The sequence below is a fragment of the Sinocyclocheilus rhinocerous genome, unplaced genomic scaffold (assembly GCF_001515625.1).
Source record: "Sinocyclocheilus rhinocerous isolate Xijiao unplaced genomic scaffold, SAMN03320098_v1.1 scaffold1112, whole genome shotgun sequence".
NCBI lineage: Eukaryota > Metazoa > Chordata > Actinopteri > Cypriniformes > Cyprinidae > Sinocyclocheilus > Sinocyclocheilus rhinocerous.
Window position 1 is genome coordinate 129859 of NW_015657961.1, and position 12073 is coordinate 141931.

A 12073-nucleotide genomic window follows, 5' to 3' on the forward strand; every position below is an offset into this window, starting at 1 on the left:
GGAGCTATCAAAATAGGGGCGAGACCCTTTTGGGGTAGGGGCGTGTTTGTTTTGGTGATTTCAAATGTCAACATTGGCTACCAGAAATCGCTTACCCCACCTTTAAAGTGAATACATTAAAGTAAGCTATTTCCTGACACAAACAACAAAATTAAATGGATTCTAATGTTCTCATTTAAATGTGGAGCAAGAAAAATCCAGAAAATGTTACTGTGGCAGTACAGCGCAGCCGCACAACATCCTGCCCCATTCAAATGAAACAAGTGGATTCAATTTGGATTTTATAGCATTACAGAAAAGAACAAGCTTGATAGGAAACATGCTTTTGTAAGTGATACCATATCACCACAATAGAAAATAATTTTCTTAAAGAAATTTATATTTATATTACTTGTTTATAAAAAAGGCAGCTTGGTGGATGATAATTTACAAGTGTTTTCTAACTAAAATCTGTACTAAAGTCATACTAAAGTGTGTGTGTGTGTGTGTGTGTGTGTGTGTGTCTTACCTCGGAAAGGAAGGTCTGTGCTGATTTCTGGGCCCCAACATGCAATAAGTACTCGTACACGTATAAAGCTAACCTAGAAGAGAACAAGAGAGAAACAGACGTTATATTCAGGGCATGATGTTGACGTTTCTGAGCAGGAAATCACAGATTATACTATAAGTAAGCAAAAATAATAGCTCCAAGATAACAAGAACATTTTGAATATAAACAATAAACTTCCATATATTTCCTTCAATTAAAAAAAAAAAAAAAAAAAAAAAAAAAATGCTGTGTGTGCCAAGTAGTTTTATGTGTATCTGATTCTGAATACTGCATCATTATCTTTGTAACACACTGACATCAAACTTTTTGAAAATCAACTGCAAGTTCCATGTGCAGATCGCTATATGTTGCTGCCTATGTATAGCATAGGTTTTCATGCAGCCTTAGAAGGTAGCTGCTTATGTAGGGAGTTTGCAATGTTTTAGAACAGAGATATAGACTTTCAGTCCCTAATTGTTTGCGGTCACTCTAGTTTGGATATTGTTCAAAAAGTTTCAGAAAGAAAATCAGTGACTATAATCAACAACAATAGGGATTGTTGATTACACAAGTACACATGCACATACAAAACACCCATCAACCGCAGCGGCCGCATGTTTGATCTCCACATCCCGTTTGTTTCCGTGAAAAGAACAGAAAGATGTATAGCATGCCAAAGCATGTATAGCTGGAGTTGTCACGGCAATCTGATGGCACCATTGCGGTTCTTGTGTTTTTGTCATTTTCTGTATCCATTATGTCTGTTGTTTAGCTGCTTGGGTTAGCAATTACCCAGCTCCCAGTGTACATCGGGGCTGAAACTGTACCATCTCTCTGCTCCTATCCTTTTCCTTTTCCCTTCCATCAGCCATGAGAGAAAATAGCACTGCAAAGCTCTCCTGGCAAAATTACATTCAGAGACCGGCACAGTTTGGTAGAAACACAGCTTTAGACTGGCTGCAGCACACTTGGGCAAAAACACTATTTTCCACCATGGGTAAGGCAATGCATACACACACAAGATTGGCTATTCCATATGGACGTGCGTTGATGTCCAAATCCGATGTTTCAACAGAGAGATAACAGGTTTGGTCATATTATGTAAAATTAAACACTGATTACACAGAAAAGATGACTTATAATAGTTCACTCAAAAATTTAAATTCTGCCATCATTTTTTTACTCATGTTCCAGTGATATTTTACAAAATTTGATTGGAATACTGTTTTAATGAAGGTCAGTAGGGTCCAGTGTTGTTTTGGATCCCACTGACTTGTGTGAATAAAAACAGCTGAAACATTCTTCAAAATATCTACTTCTATGTTCCATTCAGATTTTTTGGCCTTTTTCCACTTTTATGAATAGATACAGTGAGAGTGAGAACAGGAAATGGGAAAATGCTGTGAGCCAGATTCGAACTTGAGCACCACGACTCAATGTTTTGGTGCATGTGTGCTAACCATTACTATTTAAGAATATAAAAACCATTGGCAATCTTGTAATCTATCTAATACAGGATTTTTACTGTTTTCTAAAACTATCAAAAACATTTTAAAAGAAATAAAGCTAAAATAAAATTTGTAAAATATATATTCGATGGAAAACTTAAACTAAACTAAAATTAGAAATGTTGCCTTGGCAACTAACTGAAAAAAAGTTGAAGTTGAAACACATAACTTGAAACAATTAAAAACCAAAAACTAGTCTAAAACTAAAACTGAAATAAAATAAATCAAACCTAAATAGTACTATTTAAAAAAAATGACAAAATCACATCATAAAATAACTAAAAATGAAAAAAATATATATAAACATTTCAAATTTTAATAAAAATTATAATAGTATATATGAATAATACTAAGATAGCACTGTTCTGATGGAGCCTTCTCTCCAACGCACATCCAGTGGGCAGAAGCGTGTATTTGTGTGGGAGCAGGAAGCTTTCCCAGGCATCAGCGAGGAGGTGAATGAGTCAGTGGAAGGAGGAGCCCAGGGTGGCAGGCTCATAAATAGCAGAGGAGAGCTCCCACTGATCAGCTAGTCAATGACTGTGATAAAGTTGTATATGAATGACAAGGAGGAGATCCAGCGCTCCATCACTGCACAAACACTGGAAAAAAGCACAGGAGAGTGACCAGAACGACAATGCCTCCCACCGAGAGCCAGTGATGGAGGGGGAGTCAACGACAACCATAAAACTGTGGAAGAGAGGTTCAAACAAAGTCCAGTTAAAGGTCCTACTGCCACAAAGGATCTACAGAATTAACATGTCAGCAATAAACTTAAGCTATATTTCGGTTTACCTGTTAGCCATGACAAACAGAAGCAGGGGTGGGCAATATGGCAAAAATGTCATATCATGATTTTTTTCAGACAGGATCTCGATTTCCAATCTTATCACAGTTCTTTTAAAGGGATAGTTCACCAAAAAAATGAACATTCTGTAATTGTTTACTCACCCTCCTGTCAACCTTTCAACGTTTAGATGTAAATAACAGCCTAAATTAAATCTTTTCACCATCTAAAGCTATCACATCTTTTCACAAGACTTGTATTAAGCTGCTTGATTCATATGGATTCGCTATACGACACCCTTTATTTGTTTGTTTTTGGAATCATGGCATAATTATTTATTTAGCAAAAGCCATTTCAGTGAATATCACTATACATTTCAAAGCCTTGCATTTGAACTGCACCCATGACACTCATTCAAGCTTTGTTAAAGAGCTTAGTCAGGAAAAATGCCATATTTAATTTTACATGAATGAAAATGAGGCTGTTAGTGTATAGTCCATTCAGATGTACAGTCTGTTCAATAGTCCCAATCTCACAATCTTTTTTCCACCAGAAATTTTCAGAAAAACCTATTTGCAATATAAACAAGGTACACAATAGTATGAGCAACACATTGCATCTTTCACTCACAGACATTTTCATTTGTATAAAATTAAACATATTAAACATTATTCTACCATGGCTTTTTCTATGTAGAATTGCATTTAATCGAAATTTTATATATAATGTGTCTCAATTGAACTTAAAGTGCCAGAAAGCATACTGTCCGTTAATAACACAGTACCTCAAAATATTTAACATGTCTCGAAAAATTTCAAAATCCCTGGTAGCCCTTCGGCCAGGCACTCTTCAGATTTTGCTAGCCCGAAGTAAAAAATATATTTTTTAATATATATAGAAAATTGGGTCTAAATGTCATTTAAAAACATTTTAAAACACAAATATCAAGGAAGTTTCAATTATCAATTATTGGATTGTTGGATTTCAAATCAGTAGGGGGTGAGGCATCAAAAGTAACTAAGTAGCTGTTTTATGGATGGTAACTGTAATATTACTACTGAAATTAGGGCTGCACGATTATGACAAAAATCATAATTGTCGATTATTCCCTTGAAATTGTAATTGCGATTATTAATTACGATTATCACAATTTACATTGAATGATGTTTATACCATTGTTTAATGCAACTGCATGCCGTATTTTTATATGAAAACAAACAAGCTGAAAACACTCTAACTGGAAAAACCTTTAGTGCTTTTCTATAGTATTAAGCCTCAAATGTCAACTATACATCGGATTGGTTTCTTCTTTAAATTATAAAAAAAAAAATATATGAATTGTATTATAATGTTATACTAAAACTAAAATTAAAATAATGGAAAAACCCTTAAGTCTGAAGAAGTAAAAACCACAGTTACATGTCTCTGACTGACTTACTCATGACCAATTTAGTCAAGTCAACTGTTCACTTTGCAATTTGCTAGTTATTTAGCTCACTACCTGTCTTACCATGAACAAGGGTTTAGGAACACCAAAGGGGTTCGACCGCTGGGCTTGAAGAAAACATCTAGCAGCTGCCATCTGCTTAAATATGAGGGAAGCACGAGACGATCTGGATCACACTGTGGATTCCCAGGAGTGTGCTTATAAAAATTTCATGGCAGGGAGGCCCATGTGATCTGGGTGGAGGAGTGTACTGTGTGCTTTGGTACAGGGTACCAGCACCTGGCCCTGATGTATTATTGAACACCGTTCATTCAAATTGGCAGGAGCACCTTGTGTAGTTGTCAGGAACATTGAGTGCGAGAGCCAAGAACAGGGCCTCTGGATTCCGAAGGTCCTGTTTGGAAGCCCAAACACTTAAAGACATCACAGAGGGATGGGAACAGGGAACTACAGCTGATGGGACGAGACCATGAGGTGCGGGCAAGAAGAAGTGTCTGGCCTAGCTGCAAGAGCAGACAATATTAGCAATGTTGGGATAAAAATTTGGGATATTGACTTTCATTGTAAAAAAAAAAAAAGCATTTTTTACATTTTTTATTAGTTTAAAATGTTTTGTTCCAGGGAAGAATGTCATACATGCTGTGTTGCCAAACCCACGGTTTTCCCGCAGAACTGGGCTACTTTTATAATACTGCTTTAGTCCGTGGGTTGAAGTAAAACCCCCCGCCACCTGAATGCAATTCTGACTGAGGTGGAACGCTCTGGAAGGAGGTTCTGACCCTACTGGAACACGAATTTGGAGCAATTGGAGCCATTTTCCCCCAAAAAGCGATTGGGCTAGTTTTGAGTACCAATTGGGCTGCATTGTTTTAAGTAGACCTGGCAACCCTGCATACAAGTTTCACTGTTGCCTTTCCATCTATGGTGTTTTTTCACTGGTACATAATCAACCAAGTAAAAATATTTTAAACACTAAAATCAGTTAGAAAAGCAAAGCCTACCTTTGCTCATTTAGCCACATAATTTAAGATATTGTTCATGCTTGTAGCACAAACAGTGTGAGAAAGGCTACAAGCTGAATGTGAAACGTACAAGCAATAGTAATAGTGATACTTGCCCTATCAGGTACTGCTAAAAAAAAAGCAATACATTCTATTTTATTTTGAAACACACCATTCAAATCCATCTGTCTTTATATGCCAGACTCTCTCATATTCAAATGACTGAGAGGAGGTGTTAATGTATGCAAACCTGATCAGCAAAATCTAAATGGTGCGCTCTCTCCAGAGGAGCACAGGACATATAAAGAGCTATATTGTAGAGATGGGGAGGGGGTGGTGGAGACCTTGTCACCGGTTGGGGCCTCTGGAGCCTGCAGCATGCCGTCTTAAAGCTCAGCCTCCCTGTTCAAAAGCCCCAAAAAGAGGACTGCTGCAGGGAATGCTCAGGGGGACGACTCGCGAGTCTCTCAGCCCCTGCCCCCTCAGTTTTTTGCAGATCTACAGTCTCCCTGTGGGAGAAAGCTCTGCCAATCAGAGGTGTTCAGAAGAGCTAAGTCCAGTGATGTTGGAGTAGTTCACCATAGGTGGGTTTGTTTCGAGGTGAGTGAGGTAAAAAGAGCTGATGTTACCGTACTGCTGGAACATAAGGTCTTACTGCAAAATAGCCTTACTATGACTCCTTGTAGCACTGTGGGGAGTCTCGTGCACGCTGGGAACATTAAACACAGGTCAGATTGCTTGGCCTACAATATAAAGCCAGGTGCGAAACACTATTTTCATAGCACTTTTCCCCTTACTTTCAGAGAAGCAAAAGGGCCATTAAAAGAATAGTTCACCCAAAAATTATAGGGTTATCTGAGATCAAATACGGCACAGGCTGGATGTCAATAACATCAAGAATCATTGGTTTCATGTCTTGCGATCTGACATTATGATGTGAAAAAATATGATTCGAGCGCTGCATAATGAGTTTCATGACTTAATCGATTTGAAAAATTACTCACAAAAAGTTATCATATGGATTCAGAAACAAGTGGTTTCCATTAAGTGAACTAAAAAAAAAATAGTAAAAGAATAGTAATATAAAAAATTGTTTTAGTTTCTGATAAATTGTACACTAACTTTCAAAAATTTGGCTCAGTAACATTTTTTTCCTTTTATTCATCAAGTCCAACAACGCATTAAATTGATTTGTCATTTTACAAAAATGACAGTAAAGACATGTATAATGTTACAAAGGATTTCTATTTCAAATAAATTCTGTTCTATTTATCAAAAAAATAAGAAAAATGAAACATGGTTTCCACAAAAATATTAAGCAGCACAACTTGATAACATTGATAATAATCAATGGAATACTGTATGTATTTTTACTGTATTATGTATTTGTATTTTTACTGTATTTTTTGATAAACCAAATGTTGAGCATAAGAGACTTTTTTCGAAAACAATCTTACCAACCACAAAGTCTTGAATGGAAAATTTAAACATTTAACATAACATAAAAATCAAAATATAATAACCCTGGACTATATATATGGACTAGTTTCATGGTGCATTTACAACCTTTTTGAATCTTGACAGACTAGTCACTCTGTCACTGTATGACAAAACAGGGATTGGAATTATTCCAAATGTTTCATTGTGTGTTCCATGTAATGAACAACATAACAGTTTGAAATGACATGAGGGTAAATAAGTATGTTTTAGATTAAACCTCCCTTTAGAAGGGTTTGCTCAGGGATGTGACATTTTTCATTAGACATGAACCAAGGCGAGGACAAATCAGATGACAGTTCATGACAGCTCCAAAGGAAAATCTCTAAAATGTATCGCCAGAGATAAACAGGTCCCCACGTTCCGCTCTCATCACAACAGAGCCCACACGGAGTCCTCACATCAAAGAAATCTGCCAAATGTATGCCTTGAGCACACCTGACATCTCGCCCGAGGCTCTCTGATAAAACCATCTTTAAACATGAATGAATCACACATAACCGTCCTACAAAGGCACCGTTAGGAAATCATGTTTTCAACCCTCCTATCAATTATTCACCCAGCAGACGCACAAGACAAGGGAAAAGGGTGAAAATGACAAGTTCCTAAAAAGTTCTCTTGACAAAAAACCAAAGAGCCACATCCTTCCATCAAAGCTGCCAAACTGAGAATCCATCTGCTCTTTTGGCCAGAGATGGTGTACATCCAATGGATCCGTTTTTCATAAATTGGATTTTATAGTGCTTTAAAGGGTTAGTTCACCCAAAAATGAAAATTAGCCCATGAATTACTTACCCTCAAGTCATCCTAGGTGTATATGACTTTCTTCTTTCAGACGAATCCAGTCGGAGTTATATAAAAAATTGTCTTTGATCTTTCAAGCTGTTTCATGGCACTCAGCGGGTGTTGCATGCTTCAGTCCAAAACAAGTTAAATAAAAAGCGCCCATCCATAAAAAAAAAAGGTGTCTCACACGGATCCGGGGGGTGAACAAAGGCCTTCTGTAGCGAATCGATGCGTTTTTGTAAGAAAAATATCCATATTCAAAACGTAATAATCACTTTAATGTAGCTTGCGCTCACTGTTGTAAAGGGAAGCAGTTCCGTGCGGATGACCTCTGAGTTCAGCGTTGCGCACGCGCCAGTGTGTCTCGTGAAAACCAACGTTTGTTAACAGGAGCAAAGGCAAAGTTTCGCCACAAGTTGTAATTTAAAGTTTACAATAGATATAAAAACGCCTGACTACTGAGAATACAAACTGAACAACAAATTTGAGATCAGCAGGAATTACGTTTGCTAAGGTGCATCGTTCATTCAAGCCATTTCTGAACATACAAAAGTCCTTGAACATTCAGTATAGCACAAATGCAAATGAGCAGTATAAAACTGTGGATGTGATTTCAGCTCATTATCTTAAACTAAGCATCTCGTACTTTCCATTTAAGCCTCTTAAAGTGTGTTGTCCAACTCTGATCCTCATCATTTTGAGTGGTCACGATCAGCACAACCTGAATTCAGATGTTTCAAAAGAACAACTGAAGCTGATCACAGGTGCAGCGCAGCCTATCAGAACCAAGCAACTATTAAAAAATTATACAGATTATGAGAACAACAATGTCTTAAACTAGCCATATGGACACTTATCAGCCATTAATGTTTAAGACAGTCTAAACTAAAAAAAAAATTTTAAAAAAGCTTTTAGACAACCTTACAAACCAATAAAAGTTTTACTGCCGCAAGGATATGCTGTCATTTGGTATTAGATTTAGTTGAGATATACATTTTTTTAATTGGGTTCATGCATTTTTTGACCCATGACTTTTCCAGTCATTCATAACTGCCAGATAAGGGTTTTAAAAATCATTTCATTGAGATTTCAGGAACAACTTTCCATTTACAGGCATCAAGCTTTTGAATGAATAATTTAAACAATTAAACTTATTAGTGTACAAATGTTTTCAACAAGACCTCAACATCCTCTGGCAAGTTTTACTCCATAAGATCAATATCTGGTTGCTTAAACATGGCAGAGCTTAAATATCCCTATAGAAATCTCTATGACTCTGTGTGGAAATCATACTTTTAATGTCACCTGATATTTCCAGGTTTTCAGTGCTTATGGAAACCTTGTTTAAACTACACTGTCCACATACTATGCATAACTTGTTAGACTGTATGTCTTGCAACTCCTGCTTTTGCACAAAATATAAACCCAGGCTTATGTATTTAAAACAACAAACCTAAAAAGTCACTAACACAAAACGTAAGAAACTGAGACTTTATAACTACTTAAAGTGGAACTAAGATCAATGAATAACAGTAACGCGCAAGTCTGGGTGTTTTAAACCAAGTAAAATCTTCAACTGTCACAAACTCACTCATCAAATCAAACTATTTTATTACATTAGTTTGTACAGCTGCTCTAACATGATTACGTGCATCAAAAATGAGATCTTGGGATCTGTATGTCTCATGCACAAGAAGCATCTGAGCATCTACATCACGCATTGATCCAAACCTTCCACAAACTCTCCATCTGCATCTGCATGGTACAATCCTTCATGTAAGTTAACGTCTACTACCCGAATGAATGACAAAGTTGCTCCAAAGCAAGCACAAGCAGCATGCATAAACAAAAACACCTCAAAAGAGCTGTGCAACACAGCTAGATGAGCACTGCACAGAATCTGCAAAGAAACTACTTAGTCAAGTGTTAGATAGCCGTCTCGTGCAGTGCAGTGCAGCGCAGGCATCAGAGAACGTGCAGGTTTTTGCTCAATATGTGACAATGCACAAATTCACTTACTTCTCTCTGGCTTGACTATCGGATGGAACGACAGCTCCTTTCCCTTTGGCGTACATGGTGGCCTCTGTTAGAAGACTTTTAACCTACTCAACACCTGTCAAAGGAAGCGGCCAGAAAACGGTCTATCTCCATAGCTACCCGCTTAGTGTTTTCCTCCCTTTTCGAACATCTCCAGCATTGGCCACAAATCAGGCACAGCTTCTGCTGGGGGAACTTGAAACAGTCTACTGGTGGATTTTTTTTTTTTCAATTGCTGTTCCAGGATTATGCTCACCCTCCCCCTGCTGTGGAGAAAGGAGGGGCTACTTAAAGGGGAAGGCACTCTATTCGTTGGATTGTTGTACTGTCTAGACCTGTGTAAATCAAGTAACAAACTTAACTGAAAAATGGTGTTACTGCATCTTAATATTTAGAATTTTCAGTACAATTAAAAAGTAATTGTGCACCAGTGTGCATATGATTAGTTTTTAAGGAGCTTTATTTGTAATGTTTGAAGAAGCAAGGTTGTGACAATTTTTCCATTATTTTTTTATTTTATTTATCATTTTTTTGTTTCTCTGAAATTCATTGTGACATCAGTTTAAAGACCACAAAATATCAAATCTAGAGTTTTAGTCCGTCTGTTAGCTTCCTTCATTTTTAGAAAAAAATACACATTTCAAATTTTATTTTTTTTAAATGATTGTACTATACAGATTTATGTCTAATTAAATGGTTTCTAAAATTAAAATTCCCCTCACCCCAAAACTCTCTGCAGCTGTCTTGAATGTAACAAATCGTAGTTTGTGGTTGTGATGTAACTAAAGTCTATTGGCTCTTTAAATAAAAAGGGGACACGAACCCTTTAAAGTCTGCATAGAATGAATATCTAGTTTGTAAATGTATTTTATAGAACATTTTATAGACAACTTTTTTTTTTAACCTCATATTTTTAAAATGTTGTAACTTGAGCTTCTGGTGAAAATGAGGCTTCTATCTGGTAACATATGTTCACAATGGCTGTCTCGTTTCAAAGGCTGCGCCCTCCGGAGGTCACATTTGTCAGCCGCATTTGTCATTGAGGCTGTATCATTTCATGAAAGTTTTTCTGTAATTGTTACTTTTATAATCCTTGTTGATCTATATGACAGACAAATGTGACCTTTAGGTTGGCGCAGCCTTTGAAATGAGACACAGCTAATCTCACATTAATATTTGAGTACAATGCATCTCAGAATCCAATCAGCAATCGATGGATTGAAGTCCCCAGCCTACAGTTACACTCGAATATGCCACAATATGGAAGAAAAGATCTGCTGCTACTTCTGTTACATTGCAACTTTAATATGTCCCACCCAAACTTCCTGTTTCAATAGGAAATACATCAATAAAGGAAAAATGTGCTCATCAAGCAAATGCACTGGATAGTTAAACACTCAAAAACCAATCACTTGTGTTTAGATTGTTAAACATTACTAGACAGAGCTCATTCCCAGGCTTTATGCCACCATTTGGTTCAGTCTAGAATTACAAATGTAATACTTTATCATAGCAACTATTTTTATTTATTTTCTAATTTTGGCCATTCTAATATCAAGACCAGTACGAGTCAAAATATTACGCTGATTCAATGTCAGGATAAAAAATGGTAAACAAATGAATTCAAGTAATGAAGCATAGGCTTCATATTGATATTATTTTACTGGCAAAATTTATTCATTTAAATCAACCATTTTCTACACACACATGTATTTTTATTTATACATTTATTCTAAGTGTTATACGGTTATTCAGAACAGAGCAATCCGAGTTGAAAAAGTGACGTGTGTTTTGAAATGCATTTGTCAGGCTCTGATTTACAGCATGTATAGGGTGCATTATGATACTAGGTCAACAAGGACACCAGTGGAGGCCTATTTAGGACAGCTAACCATATCGTCTCCATTACACAAGTGGTGTTTACCCAGAATGTTCCTCCACACTCTCCGGCCTCCTCCTGTGGTTCATGAGGCCCGGCTGAGTCATGTTTATGGCAATAGCTCTGGCAACATCTTGTAAATACCAATACATGTAAGCCAGGCAACATGTTGGATAATGTACACCTTATCTACCTGTTACAAATGAGTCACTTGCTTCATCTGAAAATGAGTAGAGTCTCATGACTGATTGTTAAGTGTCTCTTTAAGAGTTAAGAGCAGGATGCCGAAGCCGAGGTGATGTTTTCATGCTGTTTTTTATTGTGGGAAAGGCAGAGCCACTGCACAGCTGACTACATGTTTGTTAGGGTTTGCCTCTTCCAGAGAGTGGAAAAAAAATTCATGTTGATGACTATATTCCACAGGCGTCTCCCGATGAGAGAGAGCTAGAGAGAGAAAGAGGGCAAGGGAGAGAGATGGAGGTTGAAAGAAAGAGAAAGGAAAAGATATAAAGAGAGAGAGATGGAGGGTAATGTGAAGATAGAGAGAATGCAAAAGATGGAGGGCGAGGGAGATGGAGAGAGCGACTTGGCGAGACACTCTG

General features: G+C 37.0%; 1 protein-coding gene across 2 annotated transcripts in view; it reads right to left on the reverse strand.

The window, feature by feature from the left end:
* LOC107721784 (single-stranded DNA-binding protein 3-like) overlaps positions 1–9793 on the reverse strand; it is a 60494-nt gene extending 50701 nt beyond the window's left edge. For both annotated transcript variants that reach the window (XM_016529944.1, XM_016529945.1), the window contains exons 1-2: positions 9575–9793; positions 509–581 (exon numbers count right to left, since the gene is read on the reverse strand). In XM_016529944.1, coding sequence (XP_016385430.1) covers positions 509–581; positions 9575–9630 — 129 coding nt within the window. In that variant the 5' untranslated portion in view covers positions 9631–9793. The remainder of the gene's footprint in view (positions 1–508; positions 582–9574) is intronic.
* Positions 9794–12073: the final 2280 nt, after the last annotated feature.